The 18,932-nt window shown below is 40.4% G+C and overlaps 1 protein-coding gene across 1 annotated transcript in view; it reads right to left on the reverse strand.

The window, feature by feature from the left end:
• The window catches only part of LOC134078715 (uncharacterized), a 33,105-nt gene extending 17,111 nt beyond the window's left edge, over window positions 1-15,994 (reverse strand). Inside the window, exons 1-9 of the mRNA XM_062534837.1 lie at window positions 15,905-15,994; window positions 13,023-13,114; window positions 10,559-10,861; window positions 9,947-10,204; window positions 9,769-9,861; window positions 8,941-9,006; window positions 8,727-8,798; window positions 1,238-1,315; window positions 945-1,034 (exon numbers count right to left, since the gene is read on the reverse strand). Of these exons, the coding sequence (XP_062390821.1) occupies window positions 945-1,034; window positions 1,238-1,315; window positions 8,727-8,798; window positions 8,941-9,006; window positions 9,769-9,861; window positions 9,947-10,204; window positions 10,559-10,861; window positions 13,023-13,083 (1,021 nt within the window). The 5' untranslated portion in view covers window positions 13,084-13,114; window positions 15,905-15,994. The remainder of the gene's footprint in view (window positions 1-944; window positions 1,035-1,237; window positions 1,316-8,726; window positions 8,799-8,940; window positions 9,007-9,768; window positions 9,862-9,946; window positions 10,205-10,558; window positions 10,862-13,022; window positions 13,115-15,904) is intronic.
• Window positions 15,995-18,932: the final 2,938 nt, after the last annotated feature.

Consider the following 18,932-nt stretch of genomic DNA (forward strand, 5'->3'; position numbering starts at 1 on the left):
TTTCCCTCAAACAACACAAATCAACACAAATACATGAACAGATAACTCAAACGTGCTGTATGTCATAATGAAACAAACAACCACAGATTATCAACAACACGGTCTGACACGAATGACACATGGCTTAGTGCAAACTGAATTTATGACCAAACGATTTGATTCGTGCACGAAGCGCCATCTAGCGATCATTATGTGTAAGTAAAAGCCTCCCAGTCTAAGGACTCAGCGGTCATTTGACCGCCTCGCCGCGCTTTAAGTAGTTCACAACAGCACGGCGCTTCTAGTAGGTCGTCAAAGCGGTCAAATGACCAGGGCGCGGCGCTTCTAGGTATAAGTGGGTCAGAACGGTGCGGCGCTTCTAGTGTTAAGAGAGAGCTCACGATTCGTATTTGAGTTTGCAAAAACAGCGGAATAGGCTTTCATTCTATGTAATGGCGCCGCAAGTAAGCAGGTTTTGCAGTTGCTTACAGTGATGCAAGTTTATTAGGGATGGAAAGTCATTTATTAGGACTATTGCTACTTTAGGAGGGACATCCAGGGCAACAAAAAAGACGCCCACCCATCTAAAACTATCACTAACAGTCTGTATCCAATCTCAGGTGATTTGCATGACCATTCATCACAGCTGTTGCTTCGATAAGAGGCTACCAGGTCTGTGGGGAGGGGTTGCTGCAAATGAGAGGAGAGGGGCTCTGATCGCACAGTAATTAACTTATACAAACAATTTGTCCAGCCACAATAAAGTCTAGCCTAACCTCTGCTCTATAGACTAACTGCACTCCCAGCAATGCAAAGAGTTTGTGTTGGGCCAGAGATGGATTCAGCTACAAGGCAAATCAATCATTACATCCTGTTTAAAATGTACAATAGATTAATTAGCGCATATGCAGTAAACTGAATCACATGGGCATTATGGTATTTGTCTCTGGGGAACGCCAGCATACCTTCTTTATTGTTTGACGGGGTCTCAGGCGAAGCATGCTCATCCCCTGGCTTCTCAGCAGTGTGGTTGTTCACAGTCTGAGGTGCTGAGTCTGAAAACAAGCACAATATAATGTTCAGCCATCGCAAGCACACAGCAATACGACAAAGTGAATAATGTATATAACACTATTGATTAACAGTTTAATATGGTACCATATAAGAACAATTCATAAAAACATTATGTCAAATCATCACCATAAGGACATGATTAAATACTATAGCATACTTTACACATCCAAAAACAAAATCAAACCTTTGGTTGGTTGGCTGTCAGGCACAGCTTCAACCTCTGGCTTCTCAGCAGGCTGCTTTCCGGCATCTTCTGTGGTGTCTGAACACATGCAAAGTACAATTTTCAGCTATGTATCATTTTCTCATATATTACTATATAGAAGTAACTAGCGTGATATGGTCACCAATTAAAGGAACCGTATGTAGGATTTTGGCAAAAACTGGTACTGCAATCACTTTCACAATACTGTAGAGCAGTGCATCCCCTCCCCCTCCTTCCTGAGTCGAAGTTGGCAACACTACTGACTCGCTGGAGGGTGGCGCATCAGGCCAAAACACACAATATGTAAACATCAACATCAGTTGAGGGCTGCAACTTCACTTTTTGAAATGACAATATCCTGGGCAGACTATTGTCAGTGATATAAGTATTTGAAGTGAGCATGATATCTTAAAGGAACACTTACCCGTTTTTTCATATTAAACTACGTTATTCCCTTTACTAAGACGAGTAGATACATACCTCTCACGTTTCAATGCGTGCACTCACTGGCTCTGTCGCACAGCTCAACTCTGATAGCACTTAGCTAGCCCAATGCATTCATTAGGATCCAAACAGAAATGAAGTTAGAAGCGACCAAACATCTCCACGTTTTCCCTATTAAAATACAGTTACACGAGTAGTCACACGACCAAGTGTGGTTAGACAAAATAAAACGCGATAACTATATTGTGTGGCGGAATAACATTGGGAGCACTTAGACTCTGCGCAGTAATATCCTCACTCCAACGTGAAACTGAAAGTGCAAGAGTGAAGATATTACTGCGCCACACAATATAGTTATCCCTCTGACCTGCTTACAAATGCACCACGTTTTATTTTGTCTCATCATACTTGGTCGTGTAACTACTCGTGTAACTGTATTTTAAAAGGGAAAACATGGAGGTGTTTGGTCTAGGCTAGACTTTTGTCGTCTGATTTAATAAGAGGGATAACTATATTGTGTGGCGCAGTAATATCCTCACTCTTGCACTTTCAGTTTCACTTTGGAGTGAGGATATTACTGCGCTGAGTCTAAAGGCTCTAGCACGCTCCTCCGTCAGCGTCACGCGCACGCGGCACTGGACTTTTGACGTGCGTCATTTTAGACGCGTATAAGAGGCATACTCCAATGTCTGTGTCCTGAATGCGCGCCAGCCGATCAAGGTTAGCGCCGGCGCACTACGAATTAACTGTGATACTCTGGGATGTGCGACCACTGAACTAGGAAGAGCCAGGGAAGGAGTGTTCCACACTTAAATACACAAAAGATGCAGCTGTTAGATGAGGAGAAGCACCACGAGTACTTTCTCATGTCTGCTGAAAAGTTTGATGAGTTGGTTCTTCACATCTCTCCATTTATCATCCACCAGAACAGGCACAGCACACCACGCAGGCTAGCATTCCAAGTTACAGCTAAACTAATGGGTTAGCTTATGGCTAATGTGTATGGGAAATCCCATAGAGATGCTAACGGTTAGCATAATCGATAAAAGTATATATTTAGAGCGAACTTCAGTCCATTTACACAACTTGGATTACATAGGAGGTCTTTGTTTACAACTGACTATTAAAATACTCAAAGACTAATGTTTTGTCATCATATAACAACGTTAGCGTGTAGGAAACGCCAGTTTAAGTGTTCTTCTGTCTCTGTTTGCTGAGTTTTAAGCGCTATTTCTGTACGTGCTCCACCTACTGGAGCGGCGTCTTTACAGCAGTTCCGATTCACACATGCGCAGTCTACGCGTGAAAGAGACGCGCGGTCTTAAATTTTGGTCGACTCAAAAACGCGACGCATGCCGTAAAAATGACGCAATTCTCGTCACGCGCTCACCAGTGCCGCGTGCGCGTGACGCAGACGGAGGACCGTGCCACGGCCTTAAGTGCTCCCAATGTTATTCCGCCACACAATATAGTTATCCCTCTTACCTGCTTAGAAATGCACCACATTTTATTTTGTCTCACCATACTTGGTCGTGTGACTACTCGTGTAACTGTATTTTCATAGGGAAAACATGGAAGTGTTTGGTTGCTTCTAACTTCATCTCTGTTTGGATCCTAATGAATGCATTGGGCTAGCTAAGTGCTAGTGCTGTGCGATACTACGGTATATCGTTGTACGACAGAAAAATGTGTATCGTACGATACAGTCCTCTACCGTTTATATCGTAATTCTGCAGGTGCGTTGCCGCTTCTGGCAGCAGGCAACGTAAACTTAATTTACTGACTCGGGATGGGTGGCCAGGCAAATGAACGATGCAGGCAGCTAATAGTAGCCTAAACAAATTAAACTTTGACGTCAGCATAAAGACTAGTGTTGCACGGTGCACCGATACAACAAAAGTATTGCAATACCCTGAAATAAAAAATGTCACAACACCTAATGTTAGCCTACTTTACAATACGTTTAAGAATGACTGTGTTCTTCTGAAGAAGCGGTGCGTGCAAGGCAGGTCTCCCCTAAAAGCTTGCCTGTGGCTGTGCGTCTTTCCCCCCCTCACACACGCTGGTATGCCGTATGCGCAGCAGTGCTATTAACAGTGAGACATGCTGCAAGTTTAAGTGATGCTATTGTAACACACAAGTATAGGCTAATATCAAGTTGATTTGCTCACTTGCAGCTCTCAAATGTGTGTTGCTAACCAATCTAGGCTATTTAGGCTTACTATTGGGTTTAACGTCATTATTTTCTCTCACGTATTTCTTAAAGTGACAGGCACTTAATTACATATACTGTACACAACCACAACTGTTAAAGGTTTTTTTTTTTAGAAATTATAAGAAAAATTTGCATTAATGTGTGGATGTAAATATATAATTTTAAGTAGAAATTCTATATCGGGATATATATCGTTATCGTGGTATAGGATTGTCTATATCGAGATATAACTTTTTGTCCATATCGCACAGCACTACTAAGTGCTATCACCGTAGCGCCGTGCAACAGAGCAAGTGAGTGCACGCATTGAACGTGAAAGGTGTATATCAACTCGTCTTAGTTAAAGCAGCACCATGGAGTTTTTCAACCTTCATAATATATTTCCAAGACCCTTGTGATGGTACATTGATTTACAACCGGTTGAATGACACGTCTGCCATAGCCTGACGGTGTCTGTATAGCTTTTACTGGCACTATGGAACTTTTGATTTCGGGTGCGCATCCGTGCCCAAAAAGAACTACAAAATTCGACTGCTTTACGGCATAGGGTACACTTCCCCCACCACTTCCTCAAATTCTGTGCGAGCGTTGAATAGACAGTTGATGCCTTATAAACATGAGCTACGTGATCTTTTGGCGTTTGAAAAAAATAAAACCCATGAAATTATATTCATATGATGATATGCTGAAATGTATGCTATAGGCTAGGCTACCTGGAATAGCTATACATATCACACGCAACGCAGGCAGTCCGAGTTTGCCCAAGACGTGAGAACTCCTCCTGCTGAAATCGGCTTATCAACAAAAGTATGTGTATCCTAGCTCTGTCATCTAGTCTAGTGTCATCATGCTGCCAACTAAACTGCACGGGAGCTGGTTATGTCATGTGTGCTAGTTATAGCTCAACGTGTAAATCTACCGCCTATAGGCTACTGACCAAACAATTATCTTGAAAAACAAAGTTATCACGTGTAAGATTCTGTCATCATATTATAAGAACTCTGCCTCTCCAAACATTTTGGGCGTGCAAATATATGCCACTATGGACGTGAATACCATAGCATACAATATCTGGTGACCATCGATTTTTTTTAATGTTATAAGGACACTAAAAATTACCACCCTAGATTAGGCTACGCTATTGCTCATAAATATCGTAATCGTTTTTTTTGTTTTAATAAGTAATCGACCAACAATGACCAACATTATCCCAATACCGAGAATGTGCACAGACCTGAGCTGAAAGCCTAGTTTTATAAATGTATCACATGGTATCGTAGTACCACATAATTTAATATTTAATGTGCAGCCTCAATATGTCTAGCCTATACTGTACGCTACAGTATGTCTAACTTGCTTCTGGTGTAACCGTGACAGATTTTAAGACATTAGTAGAAGATATTACCGTTTCCCAACTGTAGGGGGACCCCGAGAGCAAAACTTACATGGTGTTGCTTTAAGGGAATAACATAGTTTAATATGAAAAAACGGTGAAGTGTTCCTTTAACATCAAAGAAGAAGGCTCTTTTCACTCATTCTGTGCAATGGGGGAAATCCTAAAGGTGTTCTAAGCGATGCCACAATTTCAAAGCTAAAATGTTTTGTGTCACAAACAACAAACATCATCTCACTCTCCGCTTGCTGCCAGTCTCCTCAGTCAATACAATGTAAATTTAAAACAAAAGTGGTGTCTGTGGACAGCCCAGGCTACGAAAACAGCAGCAAAAACCACCTGGGGCAGCCTGGAACTAGCCTGGCCCAACTCGAAGGGCGGCACCAAGCGTGCAGTTAAAACATCACTGCATGCAATTATATAACACTATGACCAATGTTTACTGAATGATTCCAGACGACGTTGCAGAGCTGCCGTCATCTGTTTAGCTCTGGCCAGCCTTTATCAGATACACAGATGTGATTGGTGCAGGTCAGTTCCAAGGACACAGGTAATGAGCATCATTACTGATTGCCAGAGTGCTGAGCAAATTCAAATTGTGCTCTCGGAAGACCTCTTGCAATTACTGGATTTCTATGGTAGCCTGGACCATGAAACTTAACAAACTGCTCCAGCCAATTACAAGATGTGCGTGTTTCAGTTGCGCAGGAAGGTAGGGCGAGCAACCTCTCTGTTTTGTTTTAACATCAACACAAGTGACATTGTCCTACATTGCTTAGAGCAACTTTCGACACAATCTCACCAGAAGTTGCTGTTAGATGGTAAGTTGTTTGAACATTTACTTCTGTGCTTTAACACAGTCTGATACTAGCCTACATAGGCCAATCATTACTTTTATAATCATGTGGCAATGCGTTTGGCGAATGCGATGTAGTTTAAAAGCCGCTATAACAGTGATTTTCTGACGTTTCAACTGAGAAACGGAGTTTGACATTAGCTGCATTTCCATTACAAATATGCGCAAAAACTTTGTCGATATTGTCTTAATGTCGAATATCACAATTTTCGCAATTGCGGTGTTTCCATTACATTCGGCTAACTAAATTAAAATCTCGTGTATTCTCGCGTGCTGTAAGTCATTAGGAGACATGGTGGTTATCAACATTACCCAGATTTACACTAAATGCATTCAAATTGCCACCACGGCACGCTGATTATCAGTCATTAGATTAGGCCATAAGCCATCAGCGGAGGAGGCCTACGTTTTGGTGGGGCAGAAACATAAAATTAAAAATGACATATTTCACAGGAGTTTGTTGTAGTAGGCCTATGCTTAAATCATGTCACAGCCATGTCAGTGGAATATTTCGTAGATCAGCCCAGTTGATTAGTTTCTAAAACTAGAATCTAGAATCTAGATTTCTTTCAGCACCATTCTCATCACGTTAAACCAGCAAAGCATAGCAACGTTGTTGCTATGGGTAAACAAAACTAGTTGAGCGGTTGCGTAGCCTATGCAGCGTATTTGAGAAAGTGTTGTCGGCGAGTTCACAGCTGTGGATTCAACATTTTAGAATGACACAAGCCACTTTTAATGAAAAAAATATTATTTTTTTTACATTATTCTCCCGGTGCCACTTCCTGTCGACAGTCTTCTTCGTCGGTTTCGTTCCTCCTAACATCCGGTTGTTGGATCACGTGACTCGTCAGATGCGAAAAAAGATTGCAGTTTTGCGAAATATACAAATTTCGATACGCTCGAAATACCACCTCACCCGAGCACAAAAACTTTTTATCGAAAAATGTGAGTTTTTTCGAAATGTGTGTTTCCATTAAGCACATTTCTTTTCGCAACTCTTAATTTGCGCAATTTAATGGTCAATGGAAACGCAGCTATTGTGAGAAGCCAAATTTGTCGCTAGTCGCTTGATAAGATTTTAATCACTCGGGATGCCCAAAAGTAGCTAAATATGTGACACTGGACAACACGGGTGAACGGGTGAGTTTAGAGTTTCAGATCCCCGCTCCAAGATGGCGCCGGTGTTGACGTATGCTTAGAAGCTCAAGGCGACATCTAGTCAATATATATATATCTATGAAGCCAGTTTAGCAAATTGCCGCTTTGATCGGAAGCGCCCAAACTGGTGACGTCAAATGCTACTGTAGCTACTGTAGTTCGTTATCACCATGTTACAGACAAACTCAAAACAATTAAACTGATCCTAAAAAATAAAGAATGACCACTAGAATCAATAGAGCTGACCTAAATGCATAGCATATTGAAGGCATTTAACTAAGTTCCCACCGTGGGTCGAGATATATTTTTTCTAAAAGAAAATCCCATCCACTCCCGCTAGCCTCTAGGAACGCAACCAGTAAGGGGCGATGAGATTACTTTCCCTCCCTATATAATCCAAGACACCACCTTGTGCATTCAGACATGAACATTTCTCACCCCATAACTGGCTCTCCAATCCACCTCAGGCCTATTACTGACGATTCAAAGGAGAGTAGGGCTATGGGATGACAAGGTGAATTGAAGACACGCCCCCCTCATGCACTTGTGTGTGCTTAGTTTAATATTATGCACTACTGCCTTTGTCTCCCATGGACTCTGGCGAAGACACAGATGTGTCGAAATGTTAGTCAATAGCTATGCACCTAAATAAATAAATGTAAAGCTATCTCTGTGTGCTGCAGTGAACCTTCTCCTTCTCTACTGGCCTTTTTCATACAACAGAGAACCGACCCTGTTCCTGTTTGCAAACCAACATTTGAACCGTTGGGAGTATTTCGACCAAACAAAAGCCGGTTCGGAATGTGGCACCCTGTTTCGGAGGAAAATGGTTGTTTTTTTCCTGTGAACCAGAGTGGTTGTGTCATTGTACCACTCAGAGGGGAGAAGGCTAAAAGCATGAGTTTTCCGTCCATATCAACTGTTGCCATGAGTAAACAAAGATAGTTAACTAGCATTATTATACGGCTCTCTAGAATGCTGAGGGAGCTCCCATTCACTTTGAATGGGCCTCTCCAACGTTCTACCGGTGAATAATACGTACGGGATAATGGACGACACGCCGTGCGGTTATTCAAAGTTAATGCACGTTCTAGACGGTGATACGGCCCGACGCTGCGCGTCGGGGTTCTGTTCATCCTGTCGGGAATTATTTTCCAATAATGACCAGCGTTCTATACATTATCCCTTAAACTGCATTAGCTGCAATAGACCTTACATGATTCAATCAGAAAAATGGGTTGCTCAAATGGAATTTGGACACAATAAGATTGTATTTAATTCAAAACAAGATTTTTTTTTTTGTAATTGCAATTGCATTGGTGTCAGAGCCAATCAGAGATAGAGTAGGGTTGGATATCTTTTCGTCTTCTTATACAACCATCCTCCTCTACACACTTACCAGGCTTGGGAGTAATCATTGGAAGATTTTCATCGTCACCCTTCTCAGCATCTGTTCCTGTTCCTGTCCCAGCTATGTGGAGAGATGTAATGACATGATTACACTTATAGTGACAAAAGGACCAACATAATTGAGTCTGATTACTGAACATATGTTCAGTTACTTTCACAAATAGAGTATGGGTGTATTTGATCATGCAGTTGCTTGCAATTACCATCAATGCAGGGCATAAATGCCCATAGGTTTCTTATTTCTTGCGGTGTCCTTCTCCTTTTTCCCCCTGAAAATATAGTCCACCATTACATGGTGTCAAACCAAGAGAGAATATGTTAGTACTAGATATTATAATTGTGTATACTTCACAAGGATCATGCTAATCAAGGACTACTTAATTGTTACTGCTTTACGCTCTTTGATGACACACTAAAATGTCTTAAATCCCTGTAACTTATTGTTGTTAATATGACATGGTCACTCACAATAAAATACATTAACACTTTCTGAGTGCCAAAAACACAATATTGCGTTTTTAGCTTTTTTTAATATTACGGAAATAGACACTCTAACACATCTCATTGGACAGTTTGATTGTGTTGCTAAATGTTGGGACTTACAGTATAAACACTGAATCTGAAATGAAAGCAGATATCCTGAAATCCCTCAGTAATTTTGTTTTAATCTCTTTTTTTTGCACCTGGCTTTATCATATGTTCAGATCTATCTACCGGAAATGCAAAATCACGCATATTTAATGAGATATAATGAGTTATAATTTGCATAATTAGACATACACATTCTAAAAACTTGAAATACAGAAATTTTCTTAGTACTTGTGTAAGTAATCAACTGAGGACGTTTCATGGTGGTATCTATTATTTTAAAATTTTACCCTATTCACGTACTGTCTCTCCTTAAACATCGGTATCAGCCCAGAATTTCATGATCAGTGCATCCATAATTCAGAATGTAGATATTAAAACGGTCAGCGCACATTGTAGTTACTACAGTCTGAGGAAAAGGCGAAGATGGTATTCATACTCACCCGGGGTTGATTTGCACCGAAAAAATGTAAAAAGTAAAATGAAAGCAATAGCAATAATAATAATTAAGAGCAGAGCAATTCCAACTGCAAGTCCTGCAAAGTAAAGACAAGACATTCTTGTGAAACACTACCGAAAGTATCAGCCAAATTAAACACATGTCTTGCAATGTTTTCTGACCTGCACTATTAGAACTGGGGTCACCCAGACGTGGGACTTTCACACTGCTGGTCGCATTGCTCACTTCATTACTCAGTTGACAGGTGTACTCCATGTCCTGGTCTTTCTTCTGCACAGTTATCATTGAGTCTGAAGAAATTTGCCGTCCATCAGCATCATACCAACGGAGTTTCTGTGATGTTTCTCCTTCACAGGTCAGGGTGCAACTAGTGACGTTGCAGACATCCTTGAAGTTGATTGCAGGCTTTCGCACGGCTGCTGCTCAAGGAAGAACATATTTTCCATCATCCAAACAATGCATATGACCTGACTGTATTTACGTAACACACAAAATCAAGCACAATTTTGACAAATTCATGATGTCAAAATAAACAGTCCAATTATTTTAATGCAGACAGATGCACCACTCACTGCACCAGGCTTTCAAGCTAAAATAAAACAAAACATCTAAAACGTCAGAATATGTGTCAGTATTGTACTAGTGGTCTGTAAAATGCTGAAAAAAGTACAGTAAATATAAAAACATGTAAATATAATACAAATGTGAGTGGATGCTTTCTTTCTTTCTTTCTTTCTGACACAGGCTTCTTTATTGAACTAAATCATACTCACCCAATATTATGAGGTCCCAAGACTGAGATGGGTCTTTGTTGTTTACCTCAGCCGAATACTCGCCCATGAATTTTGGCTGCAGGTCTGAGATAGTCAGAGACCATGTTTCCATGTCCAAATTAGTCACATTGACATAATTAAGATAATATGTAGGTGTTAATACACCATCCTCCTCAAACCATTCTGCAGCTTTATCCTTGTTATGCTTCCAGATAATGGAGGTTACTTTTCCCATGGGCTGCTGGTTCACCAACAGCGTGATGGACCCACCTTTCCGGCCGTACACCTTAGTTTTTTCAATAGCTGGGAGAGTGGGAGGGACAACAAATATTATTGACCATGAAACAGAGCCCTCCACCAGGAATTACTGTATGAACACTCAGCTGGGCAATATGCCAATTGTTCTTGTGCTTCAGGGAAGGAAACAAAAAAGCCAACACACATAGCCACCCACCCAAGCCATGGTCTTTTCAGTCTAATTCCATTTTTCCTGAGGCTGTAACCCTGCTGAAAAAAACTACACCTCCGATCTAGATTTTGCACTTTAAGCACTGACAGACTTTGACAAGATTTGGGAAAGACTCTTGAGAGTGAAGACTGTAGTCTTTTGAGTAAAGCTTGAATGAGGGCCATCAGTTAAAAGACTACAATCTTTCAAGAATCTTTCCCAAATCTTGTCAAAGTCTGTCAGTGTTAGGTAGGCTTAAGCTGTTACTAGTTTACCTGTTTACTTTTACTACTCCTTATCAAAAAGTCCTATAGGATTCCAATAGCAACAACACACGCACGCACGCACGCATGCAACTTTACCAAACAGTATAGGGGAAAACCTCCTCTCCTTGGCCCGCTTCCTCTCGCTATCCCGCTCTCTCATGCACGATTAATGAACACCCGCCCCTCAACATGCACATTTCATCCAAATAAACCATTCACAATCGTGAAAACAATGATGCATAGAAGACAACTAGCTAATTATTATTAAATCCGTTTAGCATCATTAGAATGGTGCATTTGATTAAAACTCTTGCATTCAAGTTGACTGATCATATCATCTCAATACCAATGTTTTCCAACTCCGAGACTCAAAAGGGCCAGTCCTAAGGAGAAAAAGTATTAGCCTACCTTGAAACTTAAACATGCGTGGGGAAATTGAACAGTCCAACCAGTACTATATGATAAGCTAGCCAACACACACACACACACACACACACACACACACACACACACACACACACACTGCCTTCTAATCTGTGGATCAATGGAAGAAAAGAACTCGCACACCATTATTTACCGTTGTAGAAGATGAGTTGTTTAATCCATCCCCAAAAAAATAAAAAATAAAGTGAAAAAAGTGCACTGATGAAGTTCTGAGGACCAAAACGTTTGCTTTTCACTCGGTGGCACTTATTTCACTTTTCACTTTATTTATTTATTTTTTGGGGGATGGATTAAACAACTCATCTTCTACAACGGTAAATAATGGTGTGCGAGTTCTCTTCTTCCATTGATCTTCAGTACCTAGAACTAATGCACCCGCAAGGCCTGGAGTAATTGGTGCGATACCCTTCCTGCATTAACTCTTCTAATCTGTGGGAAACACTGAACTGCTCTTTCATTGCCTGTACTCTGCTACATGACAATAAAGTTGAATCTAATCTAATCAAATCTTATTATCATTATCGTCAAAATCACCAAAAATGTCAAGATATTTTTTTTGTCCATATTGGCCTTCTCTATTTCATGACTATGCTATAATCAATAAAATAACATGACAGCAGTGATTCTTTATTTTTGCAGCCAATGTCTTGCCCAAAGCAAATCAATGTGCTTAACACTACCAATTTGGAAGTTATCAATTATAATAGTCATTCAAAAATAGCTTGTTGACTGCTGACCCTCTCTCCTGTTACGGAGTATTAACCAAAGCCAACTCAAACATATGCATTTAGAATCAGATCCAAATCATCATGTGGATGAACTGAGATATGAAGGCCTTAAAAAAACAATGGTACTGTATGTCAGACCGTATCATGTGAGTAGGGCCACACACAGACAGACAGGCAGATTAGCCTATTAGGCTTTTCTGTGGAGACATATACTTAGGGTGTACATATTGAGAAGTGTTGAAACTAAAGAAACTAAAGCAAATCTTAAGGTAACTTTGAACAACAGGGTCCTATGCTGATAACGGCTGGAGCTCTCCTTTAAGCGTAAAGAGCATAGTTGGTCAGTATATTTAACTGGGTTGGAGAGCATACTTACATATCATAATGTCTGAAAACCCAGCTCTTCAGGTTGCTGTATTGTGTTTCTTTTATTTGTTGTTAGAAGTGCTCTTAAAAGCTTAAATATTTTATCATGTTGTAAGTCGCTTTGGTTAAAAAGCGCTAGCCAAATGTAATGTAATGTAATGTAAATCATTGCCTCCAGTGATATAAGAAACAACATTAAGATAGCTAATTACCTGTAGATGGGTTGACACTCAAGATCAGTGTCAAAGAAATCAATGCGTTAAAACACAGCATGATTTTGTCAAAATCCCGGCAGGCTCAGACACTGTGATAAAAAAAAGAAACACATGAAAAAAATAAATTAATCACAGCCTCACTCCCTGCAGCCAAATCTTTATGGGTGGTAAAGTGTAAGCAGCGAAATTGCTGCTTATGGTTTTAAAACTACAACTGTGTCTACCATCCACTAACCACTATATAATTCAACGCATCTCAGGTCCATGAACAGTGTCTGTGGCATGAAAAACAATGTCATTGTGAATGTGAAGAATATATGTTTTAGAGACAAAATCCATTTTCTACTGGTCATTCACACTTTTATTGTATAGCCTAACGGCGCAGATCCACCTTTCCGTTCACTTCACATGTCATGTCGTAATGTGCTACATTCCTATGGGTGACGTCAAGCGACTTCAACGGGCCCCCAAAGCATTCCGGGAAGGCAGCCCTGCATTTGAAAACGTGTCGCGCGACAGAAAAGCTATGGCAGGCCAAGTGTGACACATATCGCAGTTACCAAACCGTATTCTTTGGATATCTGTGCTTGACATTTTTGGTCTGGTAATTTTGATCAATGATTGGGCTTTCCCATATGTCCGAAACACAAAGAAGGGGAGGAGATAATTATCATATTAGAAAAACGCGCAATGTCGACGCGCATATAAAACATGGCTATTGAGAACGCGTCATACATTGGCACGTTTTATATGCGCGTCCTTTATCTCACCGCGCGTATAAAACGCACATTTTTTTTAAGAGTGGGGTTATACTTGCTGCAGACAGCGTGTTCATGTTCGCATCATGGCTGCCTCGCATATTTTGCGGTCGTTTGGTGCGTTGGTCGTGCACGTCGTCGCAAGCGAACATGACGTGTCCGCGAGACGCAATACTGACAAGAAAGTAGGGGGCGATCATGTTGTTTGTTTACATGAGCATGTGATCACGTGAGGCGATGTCATACCCGGCTTTAAAGTCCAATTTCTACATTTGATATTACTATAGTCTCCCCCTAGTGAAGACCTCCAGTGGCACACGTAATGCTGCAGCGAGTCGGTACACAGGACACAGCAGGTCGCACGCAGGCACATACGCTTACGCTTGGTATGAGTGTATGACCCAAGCCTAACACGCATCTAAAACGCGCGACCGACGCAAAGAACACGATTTGGAAACGGCGATATGTGTCACACTTGGCCTGCCATAAAAAGCTGGCCGATGCCCATCGCTATGCAAATGAGTCCGTTGAACTCGAGGCGTCTGTCCAATGAACGCACAAGGTTGTAGGTCCGTTGTTGTACTACAACGGTGCCTGTGAAACTTGGTTCCGTTTACAAGACAAATTCATGTTTTACAGTTTTTGCCCGTTGCTTGAACACTATAGACCCATGATAGCCTTAGACTAAAGCAACACAACTTGAAGTTTTGTTGCCATATCTCATACCTATGTACCTATACCTTAAACAAAAGTGCTGCTTTGCACTCTAGTTGTAATTCTGCAACACACTTGCTCCTTTATGCAAGACACTTGGTCCTGCATACTACTCTCTGTCATACATAAGACACTTCGTTCAAAAATGAAATCTCATAGTACCATTATAAACACATGTATCCAAAATACAAAACACATCGGGTAATTGCAACCTCTCAAATACACACCTGAACGCACTTACTTCCAAAACTGAACACCAATCAGCCATCTACAAAAAGCCCTCAGTTCCATTAGAAATGGTGATGTGAATGGTATATTTCCCAGTTGTGTCATGTTTACTTGTGTGTAGAGTTTTGGCACAATGAGTGAAGTTTTGCTTAATGTATTCAAGCAAATATGTTTTATATAAAGTAGACTAGTGTAGGCTATTCCTCCTGATAATTTGCAAGTGTATGCATATGATGCAAGTGTGTTTCATTTTGTCACCAGAGTTACATTTTGACAAAGGATTGTTGGGTTTTGATAGCAGAGTTTAGGCACTGATAGAAGAGTTTCAATTTGGCATAGATGTGAAAGATTTATTTATAGTGTTGTGTTATATTCACTTGTGTGTAGAGTTTTGGCACAGTGAGCGAAGTTTTGCTAAATGTGTTCAAGCAACGGGCAAAAACTGTAACTATCTCTTCCACAACCAGCTAGTCGTCCATAAAATAAACGAAACTTGGAGAATTAACTAAATATGCCGACCGTATAGCTACCGTGTTCAATTTAAACTAGCCTACGCCACTGTGGACTTGACTACACTTCGCACCGTTTCCTCTTTCCGCCTAAACGTTTGCACACCTCTAAAGGATGATAGACACACTAAGCTATTCAATTCCTGTAATGAAAATAGGTAGCCTAACGTGTGTTATTACGTTTAAGTAGCCTACATGGAAATTACTGTCTGGCAAAACAATGTTAAGCTATCAGGTGATTTAGCTGTAGGTTAACAGACCATTCCCCACAACGTCTTGGGCTCAAACAACACCAATTCGGATAGGCCTTGTTAGACACCAACAACATTATGGGCTCACGTTAACGTTATAATTTATTCAATCAATGTTTCCCTCCATATAACCCGGTAGCTCAAATAGCCTTAAATAGGCTATCGTAATCGTTATCAATCGTTAATCCCCTTTGAAATACGTATACCTAATTTATAATAATGAGAACACAAATGTAAGCAAAAACAAGGCGACAGAGTTTAGCAGCCTAGCAGCTAGCTTGATAGCAATAAGGTCAAGGTGGGGCTGGAAGCTTGAAGCACAAACATTTTGGAAGAGAAGCCTATGAAACACGCCACGTTTGACACCAGTTCTAATTCTGATATATAATGAGAAGGCCAAAGACTAGGCTATAACTTACCTTGTAAAAAAGACACCTAGAAATCGGCGAAATCAGAGCCGCACATACGTCGACCATATAGACAGTAACGTCGACGGACCTGGGAAAGCGAAACCGAAACTTAGCCTAACAGTAAGCTACGGTGTAGTGGAAGGGACATATGTGGTGAAAAAAATATAGGCCTACAATAAGCGAACGTTTAATTAAACGAGTGCACGATTTTAATGAAACATTCGTGCATTTTAACTAGGCTACATTGTCCAAACGTTTGATAAAGCGTTTGTGCGTTTCAATTTCATTGTTCACACGTTTTAATAAAATGTTCTCACATAGTAAAAGACGTAGGGCCTATACCTGTAGGCTTAGTTCGCCATCTACAGGAGTTACACGGTAATGAAATGACAGTTTTTTTTCCTGATTGCTTACAGTTTTTTTCTGAATGCTAAAGCACTAATCGTGATTCTTGTAGCACAATTTCTAAAACTATTCACACATATAGCAAAACCACTCACTGAGTTTGCAAAACTAAAAGCACAAACACTGTAACACACACTGTAACACACACACTTTGCAAAACTGAGGGCACAATTCACTGCACAACCCTCTTTTTGCGGAACTTTAATAAACACAACTCACTGCTTACACTCAATTACCAAATTTCCAACACACTCCTAGCAAAATAATACACATGTATGGCTATCATTAACACTATTTTGCCAACTGTCTGGCACATTTTCACATGTGAAAACTGTTTTAGTTTTAGATAGGGGGTGAAGTTCCTTTGGGGCGAGAGGTGTCAATCTGCCCTAGACCAGATTACGTGTAAAGCAATTTTATCGTGTGAGCCCGTGTTGCAACCTCCAGATTTTCAGATGCCTTTTAAACTTGCGGTCGATGCGTGTGACGTAGGGATAGGGGCAGTGCTGCTTCAAAGTGACTCTTCCTTATTATTTAATAGGGAAGGTATCCTCTTTTCTTATGAAGACTTTTTGTCAGAATATGGTATACCTGTAACACCTGGGGACTATGCCAAAGTTTTTGGTGCCATACCGTCTGGAGTCTGTATGCTTTTTAAAGCACAACAGAGAGCAGATCCTTTACAGTTGTCCTTGTTATCTCCATCATGTACATCCGTAGGTAAAATATGTTTTTCTAAGACCCATGGTAACAATAGATGTATAAGAGCTCTGCTTCAGAGAGATGTTACCTCGCTACCGTATGTAATTGCCTTCTGGTCTAATTTTGTTGATAATATTGTGTGGAAGAAAGTCTGGCTCCTTCCTAATCGCTACCTGATAACAAACAAGGTGAAAGAAGTGTCCTTCAAGATTATTCATAGAGTTTACCCGACTAAAGCATATATAGAAAAAAGATTCAAGAAAGATATAGATGTGAATTGCACCTTTTGTGGAAGATCTCCTGAAACTATGGTACACTTGTTCTGGGAATGCCCCATTGTAAAAAAGTTCTGGCGTAGTCTATGTCTTTTTATTGTGAATAACATTGATGAAACTTTTGAACTATTCTGGAAAAAATTTACTATTTGGTCTTGTGGAAAATGAACAAAATTCTAATGCGCTTTCTTAAATGATCTACTTATTATTAAGGCTAAATTTTATATTCATAAAAATAAGTTTCTTGGGAAAATACCTTGTTTTATTGCATTTAGCAATGAGTTTAAGCAATACATTTGCTCTATCAGATTTTGTACTAAACCAAAAGCTTTTAAAACTATTACTGCTTGTGATCTTTTCAATGTATTTCTTTAGACTGTTCCCCTGGCAATGTGATAAGTACACTCTGTTTTATCTGTATGGTTAATATGCTGTTGAATATGTACATGTTGAATGGTATATGAAATAATTGATTGATATAACATGTAACTTGTATTTTTGCAATAAAAAAAAAAAAAAAAAACGCAGACGCCTAGACCCTCTCTTCGTCGCCGCTTGTGGTCGTGTTGTACATAGACATAGAACGCGTTCTATGTCTATGGTGTAGTAGGCTAAAGCAGTTATTACATCGAAATACACAATGCCAGCACACATAGGCAACTAAAGTGAAGATAGCTACTAATACGTAACACTATTAGCCAGTGCAAGTCATTTTAACATATTTTGTTGAAATACTCACAAATGTCATTGCCATGTTCCTCCAAAGCACCTTTCTGTCTTGGTTCAAGTCGCCAACAATGTCATTTTGATAGGGTGCAGTGGCAAACTTGTTCTAAACTTAATGGCTTAGCCGCTGTATAACTTATATATTTTCATTAAACCGAGACGATTAACAGGCGGAACAAATATTTCTAGCAGGCTAGGTTCCGGACCGGAGGACTAGAGCAAAGGAGAACACTTGTTTACCGAAGACGTAGGGCCTACTTTCATTGGCTAGCTGCCTCGCGTTTACCGCTTTCATTTGCATAAAGTTCAGCAGAGCCCAACTTCTTGACGCATCGCCTCCATAGACCTAAAAGTAATGGACAAACAGACTCCGTTGTTCTCGATGGAAGGGGGCTGAAACAAAATTCCGTTTACTTTCCGTCGTACTGCGCAGACTCGTACTCAGTTCGTGACGTTAGCCTGCTGATAGATCGAAAACCTCTGAAATTGTTAACGTTCGTTTTTTAAATATTATTATTATGTGTACTTGCCTCTAGGTAATGCTTTACCATATCAAACAGTAGGCTACCGTAGGCTACACGCATTTTCACTGATCTTGCGAATGACTGTCATGGTTTTCGTGCAGGCTCACTCAGCTTCTTATCCAAACATTACGGGCGAACGTTAGCTTCCCTACAACAGACATGCTAAAACACTTCTTTACGGGAAACCAACGTAATATACGGGGAAGAAGTGAATTAATTTTGCCTTCGATACCCTATATAGAATACACAGAAGCTATAAGGGAGACAAAGGGCACATGTTACATGAAGTTATGGGATCGCAAAAAAATCTGAAATCTATGGCCGTCCAAGGGAGTTAGCAGAGCGTTGATCACCAGCTCATTTCGTGTTTCTACTTCCGGGAATATGCCTGCCCCCTTGATCCAA

This window comes from Sardina pilchardus, chromosome 4, assembly GCF_963854185.1.
Source record: "Sardina pilchardus chromosome 4, fSarPil1.1, whole genome shotgun sequence".
Classification (NCBI taxonomy): domain Eukaryota; kingdom Metazoa; phylum Chordata; class Actinopteri; order Clupeiformes; family Clupeidae; genus Sardina; species Sardina pilchardus.